General features: G+C 40.1%; 1 protein-coding gene across 12 annotated transcripts in view; it reads left to right on the top strand.

The window, feature by feature from the left end:
- C7H2orf76 (chromosome 7 C2orf76 homolog) overlaps window positions 1-16517 on the top strand; it is a 74497-nt gene that overhangs the window by 467 nt on the left and 57513 nt on the right. For 5 of the 12 annotated variants that reach the window (XM_065070468.1, XM_065070465.1, XM_065070466.1 and 2 more), the window contains exons 2-5: window positions 1556-1708; window positions 3396-3446; window positions 6995-7032; window positions 7170-7251. In XM_065070468.1, the coding sequence (XP_064926540.1) occupies window positions 1576-1708; window positions 3396-3446; window positions 6995-7032; window positions 7170-7251 (304 nt within the window). In that variant the 5' untranslated portion in view covers window positions 1556-1575. Of the gene's footprint in view, window positions 1-487; window positions 619-1555; window positions 1709-3395; window positions 3447-6994; window positions 7033-7169; window positions 7252-8782; window positions 8887-9489; window positions 9598-10234; window positions 12841-16517 lie in introns of those variants that run through there. The other 7 variants (XM_065070472.1, XM_021291177.2, XM_065070469.1 and 4 more) reach the window with 5 other exon arrangements.

Below are 16517 nucleotides of genomic sequence, written 5' to 3'. Positions count from 1 at the left end.
TCTGTATAAAAACATGTGAAAAGTGGCCGTTTCTAACTGTGCTTCCCTAGTCTGTATTCCTACGGCGTTCTTTGGGGTACAAACTGGAACACAAGAGGTTCCACTTAAATACGAGAAGAAATTTCTTCACAGTGAGGGTGACAGAGCATTGGACTGGGCTGCCCAGGGAGGTTGTGGAGTCTCCTTCACTAGAGACATTCAAAACCCGCCTGGACAGCTTCCTGTGTAACCTCATCTGGGTGTTCCTGCTCTGGCAGGGAGATTGGACTGAATGATCTTTTGAGGTCCCTTCCAATCCCTGACGTTCTGTGATTCTTTGATGGTGCTCAGGCGATGGTGCATTTTTCTCTTACCTCTGCTCTGTGCCATTCAGTTCTCAAGCCCATGTGGAATAACATCAAGAGAACACCCATCTTTGCAATTGTGATGTGGAAGGCCTGTGTCCCCATTCTGCAGAAAGTATTTGAAGAAAATATTGTTGGTTTATTTTGCCAGGATTTGCTAGGACAAATATAGAAAAGACTGGGAGGTACTGTCATGATGGTGGGGTGCCTTAATAATTTCCCCACAGAAAACCAGAATAATCACCCAAAGAAAAGAACAGAAAGGGATGAATAGGTAAGAGAAACCCTTGCAGGACTGGAAGTGGTGACTGAAATGGCTGCTAAGGGATGGGAGGTGCAGAGATTGTGTTGTGCCCCTGACTGATGTTGCAGCACTTCCACTGCAGTCTTTGCTCATTGCTGCAGCAGCCACAGCAGTTTAGCATGTGACCAGAAAGCAAGGTTGCTGAGGAGTGCCCTCCACCAAAAATAGAGGAGTTTGCTGAGGTAGGAGATAGCTCGTTTTCCCGTGGAAAGAACCCAATGGAATAATGCGTGGGCTTGTTTGAAGAGAGGATTGGGTTGATAAGGCGAGTCCATTGTAGGTTCTGCTCTCTATTACAGTAGAGTAACCCCTGTAGAGCAATTCTAGAGACCTGCTATTACAAATTAAATTATCCCCCTTAATTATGTCATAGTATACCAGGAGAATTATATGCATGTGGATGTGGGGGAGGTTTCTCCACTTTCTGTATGTAGGTGAAAATGAGTGTTGTGTAAGAGCTCAAGCATTTTTCAGGGTATTATGCTCTCTGCGACATAAGTATATTAAAAGCAGTTTGGTTTTGTTCCTGTTAATACATTCTTTTAGAGCACAATGTTACTCACCCAGCAGGTAAAACCTTCAGTCACTTAAAACTGAAGTGACATCCTTGCATTTATCTGTAAGGTTTTTGTGAGTTTAATAAGGCGTCTGGTGTTGTAGTACACAGCACAGGTACAAATAGTGGACTATTTGGTGTGCGGAGTCAATAATATCCTAGGTAACCCTGTTTGTTTTGAGATCCTGTTACTGCTTCTATAGAAATCTAAAAGTGAAGTCCCAGAAGACAAAATGCTATTGAATTTCTCACTGTGTTTTAATCTTTGCATGAGGCCCACCTGCACCTTGTTTTCAAGCTGTGCTTGTACGTAGAGAAAAAGCAATAATTCCTCTCTTTAATGTTTTCCAGGTTATTCAGAATTAATTCTCATGTCAGCAGAAAGCTCAACCATCACAGTCCGCCTTGTTCGCTCTTTTGAACACCGGAACTTCAGACCTGTGGTGTATCATGGGGTTAACTTGGATCAGACAGTAAAGCAGTTCATTAATTTTGTGCGGAAGGGTAAGGTGCAGTTGTCTTATTAATTTGTTTTAGACCCATGTGTTGCTATCTCTGCAGGGGAGAGTGGAGGCGAGCAAATAAATGGGAATTCTATGGTGCTGGTAAAGATGCCAGATTTGTGTTTACATCCTCTGTGTCCTCTCCTCCATTGAATGAGCAGTCTGGAGTTAGTAAGAGCTTCCATTGTCAGTGTACTATGTCAAAATTTGGGAAAACTGCTCCCTCTGCCCAAATCCCCATGTTCAGTCAAAAAGAGAAGAGGGCGTTTCTGCATTTGGCTCAGTGCCTCAGGCTCCTTGAGTGGTGCTGTCAGGCAGCTATTCATAAATTAACAGGACTAAATTAATAGAATTTAGAGAGCCTTTGATCCTTAGGAACTATCTCAATATGTGGAATGTGGGAGTACAAGTCTGTTTGCTATTTGTGAGAAGAGAAATACTGTTTTTGACACTGAGGTCTCACCGTGCCTGTTTGCTTATGAGTTTCTGTCTCCATCTTGAGTTTAGTGGTGCAGATTTACTCATCTATGTTTTAGAAGCCTGGTTGAAAGTGACAGTCTATCTAAAAGTTAATTCAAATAGACCAGCGCACGCAGCAACTGAGTAGTTAGGGTGTTAGCCCTAATTTTGTAGGTGTATTTCTACACACCTAAATGGAGACATTCAAAGGGTGCAAATAACATCATGTGATTTTTTGGCATGAAATCAGCTTAAACGAGTCTCGAACTGTTATAGCTGATAGCATTTGAGCAACTCCTAGGATGTTGCTCTGGGCCTCACAGCTGTGTTATGTTTTCATCGCCTTCCCTGCTTCTGGCAATGAGAGACGTGGCAAAATCTTAGCATGCTTTTAGAAAACTACAAGCACTTTCAGAACATATGGTACAGCTGCTGGTATGAAGAATAAGATAAAAAAGAATGCTAAGAAACTTACTTTTGATGTGAGCAGTGCTGCCACTTGCTGTTATTTGAGACAAAGATAGTGTCTTGAACAAGACTTTTTGGAACTTCATTCCACAGATGGATGGGTAGCGCTGTTCCTGGTCCAAAAGGAGCCATGTTCCTTCCCCTACTGTGGTCTGTTTTGAAGGGGGAATTTGAGATAAATTGTTAAACTACTGACCCTGCAAATGGCTGGGCCTTCCAAGGCCCCGGTTAAATCACTGGGAGCATTGGCACCAGGGAAGGTGTTAGTGTTCTTGCAGTTGTTTACGGGCTGTGTCCTGTATGTGGCTAAAGAGCTAATTTTCTAAAGTTTGGCTTCCTTTTTGTGGCTGGTTTGCATGGCTATATTTAGTGAACAATTCAGTTATGAATGACAGTTGTCAGCTGTTTGTATAATGTAGGGAAAAGTGCTGTGCAACTGTTTAACAGGATGTTCCTGGCAGATTTCTGAAGGATCAGACTCCTGCGGTCATATTGTGGTTGCATTGACTCACCATCCTCATGGGTCATTTTGTTCGGAGGGACTTGATGCTCAAGTGAAGTTAATCAGATATGGAGTAACTATAGAAATTGAGCCAAAGGCTGTGTTTTAGTATTTGATGCTCAAACAAGTCTCCTGTGTTATAGATTTATTTTGATGTAAAGGATGTCCAGGGTGCATGCATAAAATAATGGAAAATAAAGTAGTGGAAATAATTTTGAAAAGACAACTTTGTTTTAATTTGGTGCTTTTATTTTAATAGATGTGCCTTCAAGAACAGGACTTCCTCCTCCTTTCAAAAATTACAAGTATGGTATGTAATTTTTTTCCTTGTTTTAGTTCCTGTAAAATGCAGACATAATGTTTTATACCAGCTTCTATACAATTTAGAAGACAACTGCTGTAGAATAGTCATGCTGGTGGCAGTGCCTCCCTACGTTTGCAAATCTGTCCAGCTTCTGTAGCTGGGGTTATGCCACTGGGATCACATCTACAGAACTTGACTGTTATTTTGAAGTTCTGTATTACTCCTTGAATTAGACTCTATGTGATACATTATTTGCTAATTGGTACTGATGTTTTTTGGTATTAATTTTTTACTACTTTTATAAAAACCTTTTAACTGTTTTTACTCTAGTGAGCAGCTTGTGATCTTAAATGCTTTGAAATTGTAGTTCTCTATGTGTTTATGTATTTCAGTATCTATTTACTAATTGTGAAGTCAGAAAGGATGGTGAAGTGGGAGCTGAAGGCAGTAAATGGAAAATGCTTAACACTTAAATAATTTACATGATATAAGAGAAACAGGGGTACTTGGCTCATCGTAGATATGAAACCTCTTAAACACAAGCTGACGGAATGAAATAGCGTGGTGTGAAATCTAGGCTGACTTTATCCTCTAATGTAAAGCTAAGTGTATATTTCCTTTTTGTAAAGATTGTCATGAACATATGTAATTAATCTGTTTGGGACAGAACATACTTTGAAAATAGACTAAATTACTTGCTTTTTTTGAGTTTGTTAACGCAAATGTCAGCAGCATTTTTTCCTAAACTTAGTAATTCTGAAAGTTCCCTTGGAGTTTTGCTGCAAGTCATCCTCTGTCTCCCTTGTTCCTGGAACTGACAAACTCCTCTTCAGTGATTCAAAGAATTGAATCAGGAACCAACTTAATGCATGTGAATGGTAATAAACTCTATTTGCCTATTTAAAAAAAGAAAAAAAGCCAAGCATTTAATGCTATATTCTTGCTGATGGTAGAAAAGATAGTGCAAAATGAAAGCAGAAGAAGAGCCATGGTACATCAGTGGCAAGGATTTGAATGTTATTATTATTTTAAATATATGATTTAAGATCTTAAAATCTAAGTAACTGTAAGCTTGAATTTGGAGGTGCCCTTCCTCCCCCTGATCTCTGTGGCTTTGGCCAGACCTGTCTGGGACTGCTGCTGTCACTTATATTCCTGGTGCTGCCCATCCCTTTTCATCATTTAGAGCATCAGTTTAGATTTTCCTAAGGCAGATGTTGTGGCTGAACACCTGATGGTGCTGCATAGGACTGAGCATAATGTGGGTGCAAAACACTGCAGAACTTTAAAACCTGTTACACCAGTTAGTGAGGGCCTGCTTCTAGTGGGATGGTGTTAGCTGCATGGAAATTTTCACACAAATATCAAAGCCAAGTTCCTCACCTTCCCCTCAGGCTGTGAATCATCCAGGTTCATGGTTTTGGCATCTCTTGTGTTCTCTGTCTTGTATTTTGATGATGAAAGGGCAGTGAGACTTCTGCATGAATAGTGCTGGTCAGAGTTTTCCTTCTGCTTTGGTTGGCAGCACCAGAAATCTCAGTTGGACCTGGCTGGCTCTCACCTTGCCTGCTTTGGCTTCTTTCTCTCCGGAATTCAGCATCACTTTATTCTCTCAACATCATATATAATGCCATCACGTTTTTCCTCTTGGCTTGGTGCTCTAACTCACATCTCAAAGCTTGAGACTTTCATTTTCTCTTCCTTTCTTTGTACATATCATTCTCGTCCTTGGCCTAGAACTCTTCTCAGCCAGTCTTCTCATCTTCCTACCCTGTCATTGCCATCTTTTCACTGATGATGGCAGCCTGGGTGCCAACTTGGCTCATAAGCTGCTTCTCATTTTATTTTCTTAACTTGTGGAACGATGTGGTAGATACTTCACAGAATCAGACTTAGAAAGTTATTTCTTATCTGTTGTCATGGAAGGTCTATTACCAGAAAAGGAAAGGTAAGAATCTGGCAATATGATGAGTGGAACTAAATTGGGATGAAATTGCAAAGGCAACTGAGAGGATATAAGGCTTTTTAGCTGGGATGCGAAGAGACTGTAGTTTCCTCTCTGTAACAGAGCTAGAGAAGCCATTTAATAGCTGAAAGACATGGTAAACTGCTGGATGGATGCCTGTGGTGGAGTTGTGAAGATGTAAAATTGAGACAATAGTTCAGAGAATGAATGGGCAAAGACTAGAGAAAAGGGGATGCGGCAAAGTAGATGGAGAAGCTTAAAACTAACAGGATTGGATTTGCTGTGGTAGAAAGGTTTCATGATTGCAGTATATTTTTGCTGTGATTGTTTGGTCTTTTTGCAGTGCTTCTGTGCAAGATGGATCTGGAAACTGCAATTGAATGCATGTCTTGCTTCTAATACTGCAGTTAGTACAGAGTGCTAAGACTGCCTTTTCAGTGACCTCTGCAGTGGAAATGCAGAGTAGTTTTGACCTTCTGTAGTGTTTAAATAAAATGTTCAAAATGGGCCAGAGTGGTATGGAAACAAATTTCTGAATGGGATTGTGATCTCTGTTATTCTGAACATCTGAATACTTGCTCTCGATAGTTTGAAAGTAGTTTTAGCCTATATTTAATTTGTTGCATACTTTTCTTACCAGACTGTTTCAACACATAGTGCTCAGTGAATGCATAAAACCAAACTAGAACAGAAAACGAGCAGGCAAACAGAATTGTTTTGTGCTTCTTTGCTGGGAAGGCATTGATACTTTATTCTGAATTTGTTCAAACACAGAGGCTTTGGAGGTTTCTTGTTTGCTTGGTTTTTGTTTTGTTTGGGTTTTTTTAGTGCTGCATGAGCATCTTCTGTTTTCCATCCCCTCTGGATCTTTGCACTCATTGGTTGCTTTAGTGACCACATAATTTTCCCTGTTTTTTCCGTTCTCTTAACAAAGCCCTGCCCACATTGCCAGAGGAAAGCAATATTTCTTTTTTTGTGTAGCATAATTTCTTAAAGACCTACACTGCACAAACATATTGAGATAAATATTACTGAAGAGGATCTGGCATTAAAAAGAGGAGATGCTTTACATGCTAATGGAAAATGGACTTGCTTAATAAAATTTCTACATGGGTGGTTTTTCATGAGAAGGAACATTTCAAGGAATGATCTGAAGTGGTCAGGTTACTGTGTCTTAATCACTTCCTGCCTATCAACTTAACTTCAGTAGTTGACAGTGCAGAAATGCTGTTTGTCCTGCCTCAATTGCATGTGTAAAACCTGTTAGATTAAAACACCCTAACTGGCATTTAAATTGATGCGTTTTGACTGGCAATTGGGATGGTCATTAGTTAATGTAGTTCAGCCAGCAGACAGAAGCCCAATAGGATGTGGTACCTTAATGCTGGATTGACTGGTTTAAGACTGTGGCTGCAGGACTGTGAAATTAATGTTTTCTCCTCTTTTAGACTGAATACACAAACTTGTTGTTAAGAAAAGATTTTGAACCTTACCCCTTTGTTTGTGTCTCCTTCCCTAAGTATAGCTTTCAGTGTTACCTGCCTATTAAGCCTTCCTTATTTTAGAAAAACATTCTGTTTTCTTTCAGACACAATGAAGATTATTCACCAAGCACACAAATCTAAGGTATATTTTTTAGCTGTATTCTTCCCCCCTTACTTGCTTTAATGCAGGCAGATCTTTGCCCTGTCAAATAAGACTGGGGCAGAGACAGTCAGTAAATTCTTGTTCTTATCTTTGTATTCTGGTTCCCTGATTTGCAGACTGGTGAGCTTGTAGTGAGCTTGGAAGATGATGACAAACTGATTTTGAAAGAAGACAGTACGCTGAAAGCAGCTGGAGTAGGTAGGAGTACATTTGTATTGACTGAAGGTGCTGTTCATTGTGGTTGTCATTAAACTGATAACTGCTGATTATGTTTGGATAGCCTGCTGAAAAGTAAATGCTATTCCTGATGCTCTTTACACTACTTGATAATTATTCAGGGAAGAAGGGGGGGATAATGTACATTCAAATCATTGGACTGAGGGCAGCAGGTATCTGCACTCCAAATGTTCAGAATGCAAATTGCGATTTTTAGAGGGTATGCTTATAATTCTGCCGAGAGTAATTTTAAATGATTGACAGATAGGTTATTAGTACCCTGTCTGCTTAGTCTTATCAGTAACATTTAAACTGATGTTTTGGTTAGAAATATAAGTAGTGGAACCAGCATGGAATAATGAAATAAGATTAAATTTGTTTAATGTGCAGCATACAGTGCTTGATAGCCAGATTGCTCAGGAAAGCTCAAGCAGTATCATTTAGAGAATGTGCTGAACATTGCAAAGAGTCGAAACTTGACCTGATTTCTCACATTTTGGCAGGGGATTACATATAGGGCATGTCTTTTGGTAATAATGTAAAGAAATGTCTGTCATGATAAAATTGATGGTCCCTGGCTGTCCTTTGGGCTTCTCATAAATGTGGCTGAATGACTTTGTGGCAGCAGGGTACTTAAGGGATGTAGTTCTATTCCACCTTGATATGGACATTTGCTCGTTTGAATCTGATTTGCCTGGCTGGAACCATAACTGCCTGCGCTCTAAGTGCAGGGGTGTCTCAGAGAACTCCCTCCTGTTCCCCATGCCCTCTGATTGCTCCCCAGCTAGTGAACGGGATTTCTTGGCTTTTTGTTTGCTGACATTTACTTTCTGGTTTTAAGTGACTTGGGCTGTCTCTTCAATGTTTTTCTCTGGGGTGCACTCCAACTGGCCTCAGTATACCTTTCCTAAAGGTCTTTGGGTGCTCCTATAATAAGAATTATACTTATTCTCTGGCTGTTTGAACTAAACCACATCTTTTTATCCGGAGAAAAAATAAAGGAGGATTACTGGCACTCAAGTCTTATAGATTTGTAATTTAGTTAGCAGAAAATTCATATAAGTGTGATTTTATCTACATAGACATAGAGGTAATGCAGTTCAGGAGAGGGACTGGTGACAGTGCCAAATGTTGAATTAGAAATTGCATTGTCCAGAGCTGCCTTCTTTCAAAAAGGTATTGGTAAATATTTGTATATATTATCCATCTTTGAAACCAGGTTCGTAGCTACAGCAGTGAAACAGCTGGATGTGATCTTGAAAAAGGTATCAAAACATCAGAGTAAATGTTATATTGAAGGGACGTCAGAATAGACGAGCCTGTCCTCTGTACAAAGAGAGATGCGGCTTATTCAGGACAGAAAACAATTTAAAGCTGCTTTTATTTTTTTTTTTTTTTTTAAGAATAACAGCAGTTAGTCATTAGTATGTAGTATTTGTAATAGAAAAGAAAAACTCTTGCTTTGTAGAATGCAGTGTGCTGTTATACCATTTTACGTTTTGATGTGTTCCAGGCTATCGTGAAATGAAAATTATGTAAGTTATGAGTGGAGTCTTTGTAGTAAAATCTTGAAGAAGTCCTTCTTCAACAAGAAGTGGACAAGAGTAAACAAAGGAAGTATGATAGCATATGTCACTAGTCCTCATTTTGTACAGTTTAAATCAGTAAGAAGATTTGAAATCTCCTGTTGTCATATTACCTTTTTCCAATATCCAGTCTGGACAAGATTTGCTGGAATAAAACAGAGAATTGCTGTTAGGAGATCTGGGAAATTCTGAGACACGCAGAACATTTTTCCTAAGGTGCAGTTGATTGCCCTTGGCACTTTACAGGGTTGGGCTAGAGAGTTATAAATTATGAGGACATTAGATAAGTATCCTCAGGAAAGCCTCTGTGGTAGTGATTATTATTGCAGCCATTATCTAGTCAGCAAAGTTAATGCTTGTTTGTTTTTTTCAAGAGCAGGGTGTATGTTAATAAAGTGTTCAGTATTCATTGCAGTCTTGTCTGTTTTCTAGTTGAGATTCTAAAACGCTTTTTTGCCTTTTTTTTCTTTTTTATGAGACAGGCAGACTTCATTAACTTCAGGTTTAATATAAAAAAGAATGTGGAACTTATTGGCTCAGCAACTTAAAGAATTCCATGTTTAATAATTGTGAAGGCTTTCCATCAGATTTGTCTCTGTTCTGAATTAGTAATGTTGCTGACTTATTGTTTTAGAAGAGGAAGTCCTTGACCTACTGGGTTGAAAGAATTGTGACTGTTCTGAACCTTTGTGGGTCCTTTAGCTCTGCCATATCCCCTGTGAATAATTAGAGGCATTTGAAGGTATTGCTGGAGAAGCCAATTTGTGTCTTTCACTTTGCATATTGTTGAAGCCTCATGAATTAATCATCAGCAGGGCAAAAAATTAACTTCTTCAGACACATATTTTGATGGGTCATGAGGGAGAATGTAAAGTGATCTGTAAAATATTCTACTGATCCTCTAAGTATTAAATTATTATACCTACAGGCTAATTTAATGGAAAAAAATAGTTTCTTTTTTGCCTTTCCTAACAGAAAAATGCGCAAAGAAAAAAAAAAGAGGAAAGCATGCTTTGTTATTTTTCTAACATTTGAAGATATTAGAATAAAATAGCTTAATTTGCTGAATGCTTATACAAACAATTCTGAAGGCTGTGTTAAACAAATCTTGAGGGGTCTTGTGTACATATTTCCTTCTATATATTCAGGTTACTTCCCCTCCACCCTGCCTCAACAAAGATAAATGTTGAACAACATCTTTAATGCTGAATTTATTTATTTTTGGAAAAAATATGAGGGGGGGAGGAAGAAAGGAGTGTGATGATTTGTAATTGTCTTTGACCAAAAAATTGCCAGTTGTCTTCTAAAATTCTAAATAGCTGGCTGTTGGGTGGTTCATTTACTGATGTGCTAAATATTTAATTTTTCATTTGTTCTAGCAAATGAGACCGAATTAGCATTCTTCTGTGAGGAAGATTACAGAAACTACAAAGCTAATCCTGTTTCAGCCTGGTGAAGATCCCAAGAGATTGTTTTGTTTTCCCATATCTGTTGTAAATTTTCCTTATTCCGCTTAATGAGATTTTTCTTAAAGATCAATAAATCCTAGAGGATTGCTTTGCAAACAGTGCAATTCCCTTCCTATAGAAATTAATTTCTGTCAATATGCTAAGACTGAGAGAAGGAAAACTGGGGGACATAAATGACTTTTTCTTTCCTTCGCTTGCCTTTGGCGATGCAGGCAGCACAATCTCTGACCTGTGACACACGTTCTTGGCATGATCCTACAGCAGACATTAGCTACATATGGACATTATACAATGCACAGTAAGATCCCACCAGAGTACTAACTTCTAATGAAAATGGAAACGTTTTATGACCAAATCACTGGGTATTTTAGAGAGCTCGAGAAGAGAATCTCTGTTTCAAGTCATAGCTTTATTCCTCTCATTTTATGTTTGGTCTCTTTTGTTCAAATGGTGCAGACTGGCAAGAGTTTCATGCTCTCCACTGGTGAATGCTTTCCTTTATACTCTCTTCCAGCCCTCTTTAGCATGCTGATGGGGACAAGTGACTGTTGGGAGGCTTTTGTCTTCAAGAACCAGCTCGTCTCTTTCTAGCTTTACTTCGAGATGCCTTCATGTATGAGGAATCTGAGTTGTGCCAGGACATTAGTGTGCGTAAGCAGGAGTCGTGGATTTTTCCAAGTGGAGCGAAGCTTGTGGTTTCGCTTTTAAGAATAAAACCTGAATGACTGCATTTTTGCAAGGAGAGACCCAGTCTGCAAGCCACATGTCTTCAAGACTGGAGTGGATTCTTTCCTGTTTTCAAGAGCCAAATATTCTGTTGCTATATGTTAGTTCTTGGTAATTCCAGGCTTTCCTACTACAGTAACCAAATCAAGAAAATGAAAAAATAGTCATGTGTGCAATAAAGTACCTTTGCGTAGACACTGCTGATGAAACTGCTTTTTAGGAGTTAGAGAGATACAACACTGTGCCTTTAAGCCTCTCTTCATTGAAATAGAAATGATGCTGGGTTTCTGCCTTAGCAAGCTTTTGGGGAATAGGCGCTGTTAAATCAAATGAAATTTCATGTGGGATTGCTTTAGACCCACATATATACCCTCAGCTCTGGGTGAGAGCTGACGACACCATTTCCACTAGAGACTTTCCACAGAAATAAGCTTACCATTTACTAGAGCTTTGATCTTTTTTTTTTTTTAATTGACATATGATAGTGAAAACAGATGTGTGAGTATCTAAATAAAAGTTTTCTTTGCTTTAGATGTAGGGCCAAGGAAGCCCCTGTGTATTGTTGCCACCTTATTTTCTTCATCCTTCCTGACAATGCTCTGCTTTAGGCTGGTTTCAGTAGCTGGTGTTACTCACAAATAGCTTCGCATCCAACAGAGTTTTACTTTCTTGCGAAACTGCATCACTTTCTCATCTGCGATTAAAAGGGTGGTTGTATTTTATCTTGTAAGAAGGAGTCCTGTGTCACTGAAGCCGCCTGTGTTCTTGGGATTTAGATGCTGTTACACATGCTCTGATGGGATTTGTGAGAATTTACCACTTGCCTCTTCTTTCTGCCCAGGCCATCTTTCTGTTGCTGGTACCTGCTCCTCAAACATGGGCCCATGGCTCAGCCACCTTCTTACGCAGTCTGTCAGGTTTGCCAGATTAATCTGGCTAGGACGAGTTTGTACCTTTCTCCGCAGACAGTTTAAGCTGATGCATTACACTCCAGAGTCCACCAGCTTTGTTCAGCCAAATTTACAATCATGAAGGGAACTTAGTAAGAAGGAGATGGCACACCGGAGAGTGCAGTGTCTCAAACTGTCCTACCAAGGCATCGAGATGATGTCCGTCAGCACACTCAGGCTCCCAGGCTGAGCAAACACTGTCATTCTCTTCCTCCTGTTCTGGGGATTTGAATATGCCCTTTCAGACAGATTTGGATTGGTTTTGTGATCTCTTTTCCCACAAAATTTTAACAATTGTCTTTTCTGGGCTAGCACAGTTACAAATGTTCAGTGCCACATCAAGTGTGGCACAGTGAAAGAGCAATTTTACAGCATCAACAAGAAAATGATAAATGTTTTAATGCCAGTATCCCAGAATGATGTGTCTGGCACTCCAGATTAGCTTCTCTTTCCAAGGGAAGAGTTAAACGACTGCTTTGTGAGCTCTGGTTGCTCTGGCAATGGCACTTCATGGGCTCCTTTCTGCAGCAGCACAATAGAGCCATTTGTAATGCTCTCAATGACCACACTTGTAAACTGGATTCTTCCTGAAGTGTTTTTCTGCTGTGTGTGTGTGTGTGTTTGTTTTAATTTTTTTTAATTGGACCTCTAATAACACTTCTTTTGAATAATCCCCCCAGAACCATAGATAATAACTGAGAAATTGTTAAGATAGATGCTGTTCCAACATTTTTCAGTGGGATATGGTATACCCTTGTATCAAAGTAGGTTTGATTCCAGGGTTGTCAAGTACTGAATGAAATCTGTGAACACTGACTAATAAATTACTAAAGACTGAAATGTCTTTGCCCGTGTTGTTCTGAAATCCTCTATTTAAGCAAACCACCTACAGAGTCGGTACCATGGTTTGTTATCCTGGCAGAGATCATGAACTACATCAGTTTACTGCTACTTAAAGGTGGCTTCTCCATAATGTGTAGTGGGGTAAATCATATAGCTTTGCTAGCATTCTTAGACATTGTGGGGTTAATAAGGATTCATCTTAACGTATGATGTCCTTGGAGCCTTTCAATACCCTTCTTTTTCAACAAAAAGAACAGCATCCAGAGTGGATGCTGAAATAAGATGCAGCTTCTACTGGGTTATTGCACTGTAGCAGGGGCAGGGCAGTTAAACTGGAAGCCTGGAGGGTGTGCGAGGCTTGAATGTTTCTTGGGAAAAGAAAATAACTTCAGAGAGACTGGAGTTCTTGTTAGGAAGTGTGAAAGAATAGCTACTAAAGGAGAAGAGATGAAATTAGGAAAGGAATTACCATGAAGAGGAAGAGGTAATGGTGTAACTGAGCAAGGACACAAAACCCTGACTGTACAGACTCTTGGCACAGAAATAATGGAGTAATGCTGCTTTTTAAAACAATATAGGTATGAAAATGGTGCATTTTAATAACTTTTAGAATTATAAACTGCTGGAATAGTCTTTTTTTTTTTTTTTTTCTCCCTGGCTCTGTCATGTCGTATTTTCTGCATGCAGCTGTTTTTGTGTATTTTTCTGTCCAGAGGTAGTTATGTTGCCTCTTGAAGAAGCAAGAGCTAAGAAAACTGCTGACATGGACAGCCGAGTTAAATGTTGACAGTTACCAATGGCCTAAAGGAGTCCTCAAAGATCTGATACGCACCACTGTTAAAGTTGGGGAACTGCTTTATCAGATGTAAACATTCTGTCTTAGAAGGTGATCCAGAGATAAATTATAAGCTGTGGTGTTTCGTTTTTGCTCCCTGGGACTATTCAGCACATCTGCTGACATCATTTACTTAAAAATGAGCTGCAAGTAGGAGTCCAGCTGTGACAGGACATCCGCGGGTCCTGCCTGTGCAAGCTGATAGCCACAGAACCCCAGAGTGGCCAGAGATCAAGAGTGAGGAAACGGAACATGCGATACTCATTCTTGATCTCATATGACCGATGGGATCCTGGCTTCAGAGGAACTTCACTGGGCTGGAGGTGTTACAAATGCTTATGGCAAGGGCACACTTATGCTTATTGAACAGTTTGGGCTGAGCTCATTCTTGCTGGTTGGCACCAATCCTCCCCTGATTTCCTTTTCAAAGTGCTACTTGGCACAGGTTTGCAAATGATTAATTAATCAAGTAATGATGCCCAGAAGAGAATTTTACTACTTTTCATCTTCTCAGGACAATGACTTTTTCCTACTGCCTACTTTGTGATTGAATTAGAGAAACAGACATGCTTTTGCATGCTTTCCCCTTTGCTTCTTGCTGCCACCTCTGCCGCTTTGCAGTGCTGGGATGGTCAGGTCTACACCTCATCTGATATGTACCAGCAACATTTCCTGTGTAATGTACATATATATATTGTTATATATTTTTTCATGAAGAAATATACTTCGAAATAAAGAGGAGACCTTTTCTACACTATTGTTAATAGCGCACAACAAAAGGATCCTTTGTCACTTTACAGGAGGACTTGCACAGGACAGCACTGTCCGCTGGTCAGTGGAAACAAAAATGTTTTTATCCTAATACTTTCTATATTGGAAAGAAATGGGAGAAGTGACATCGAGAATGTAAAAAAAAAATGCAGTGAAAAGCCAAGACCTATTGCCATGAACTGTCTGCAGAGAAAGCCACCAGATGTCAGCACAGCCTGTTCTTTCATTCTCCAGATCCTCTGTAAGCCAAGAAATATGTAATGTTTATGAAAAGTGCTTATCTGGGAATTGGTTTAGCCTGCAAAGTCTGTACTAGGGTTCTGGTGATGAAAGCTGAATCTTTCCTTGCAGAAAGTATTTCTTTTTATATTAAAATCAAAAAGCGGCAAATTGAACTGGTATCAGTGCTTAAATTCCTGTTGTTAGAGAGCATCCTTTGCAGAATCAGTTCCAGTGTATCTAAATCTTTGCATGCTGTGAGGAGGCATTTGCAGAACATTCATTTGAAGAATTGTCTGGAAAAGATCAGTGTTAATTTGCTGAGGTTTTGTAAAGTAGACTTTAAGCATGCCTATTTTTTTTTTAAACGCAAGGAAAACCACCCAGAACAGACACACATGCAAAGCAGAGCAAAACATCTTCAGCAACACAGCTTAAACACACAACAATTGTGTTCTCCATGGCTCTGGCGCTAAGCTCCTACTATTTCTTGCTTGTAGTGCAAAGGCTGAGGAGCACCTGGTGCTGCTTTCCGGGCCATGCTTTCTGAGCTGCAGTGAGGTGGGATGTCATGAGTTTTGGAGCCCAAACCCAGGCACTGCGCACAGCTTTATGCCGTGAATGATTGAAGTGTGCATAGATGCTGCCTGGTTGAAAGGGTAAATTGGAATTGTTGCACAGGGACAGGGTGTGACGGAGCTTTCTGCTGAGATCCCTGTCGCTTTTCTTGCAGCAGCTTGCAGATGCTGGGGCGACTATTGAAGAGGGGGAAGTTAAATGATGAGTAGAGCCTGAGTGACCTAAATTCCTCCTTCCCTCTGTTTTCAGCTGCTTCTTCTGGTCTTGTAGTCCTGGTGTCATGCAAGGGGTTTACAACAGCTTGCTGGGTATGAGAATTGCTTATTAATTCCAAACTATAGCTATAAGCCTCAAGCACCATTCGCACTCCAGAGGTGAGGAACAGGAGCTGGCAGCTGTGCGGTCTCATGCTACTTACGTGGGTGCAGCTGGCATGGTGCTGCAGGTTGTTTGGGAGCTGTTATTCTCACTTCCACCTGCACAGCACCCAGTTCTACTTCACCGAGGCCCAGGACCTCCTCTTGCAGCACAGTGTGCCTGGCAGAGCATTGAGAGGACAGGTAGGTGTTTGGGCTGGTGATACAGTGGGAGAGGATGGGACACAGAGCTTTCATCTTCCTGTAGATACCTTATTTTTTATCAGGTATAGATTGTACCTTTTGTTTGCTAGCATCCTTTCTTTCTGATAGCCATAGATTCTTTGTAGTGGGCCAAAAGCAGCGAGCCAGAAGAGTGTTTCAGTTGGTAGTGAGTACATTCAAGAGTTCAGTATGGCAGATTAATATAAGAATTTACCTTGGTATGTCCATTTCTAATCTCTGGCAGGTGACTTACGTTGTTATGTACCAGGAATGCTAGCAAGTACTATAAGAACTGTTGCTGTTTGCTCTCATTTCACATATTGAGAAGGTTTAATTCTGCTTTTTAGCTAGAGGCCAAGGGAATGTATTCTTTAAGGCCAGTTTGGGAAGCCCCTTTCTTTCAGTGAGATTTTAAATGAGATTTTAAATATAGAAGGTTTTATATTAGTCCGTTTTTCACACTACTTTGAGGTGACACCATTGGCTCTATGCGTGTTATGTGTCCATCCAACTGGAGAACATCAGTTGGTTTTAGACTCAAAGCAGCAATCTAGAAACAAAAGCTTATATCCCAGCAGTTAGTACCATGGCTATTTCTTCACACTGCTCCCCTGCCACATCTTCCCCCCCCCAAGCAAATAAACCTGGTTTTGCAGAAAGCAGATGTGAATCTTGCACAGCAACTTTGT

Source organism: Columba livia, chromosome 7, assembly GCF_036013475.1.
Source record: "Columba livia isolate bColLiv1 breed racing homer chromosome 7, bColLiv1.pat.W.v2, whole genome shotgun sequence".
Taxonomy (NCBI): Eukaryota; Metazoa; Chordata; class Aves; order Columbiformes; family Columbidae; genus Columba; species Columba livia.
Note: the sequence above shows the minus strand (reverse complement) of the source record. Positions and strands in the feature narration are given on the sequence as shown.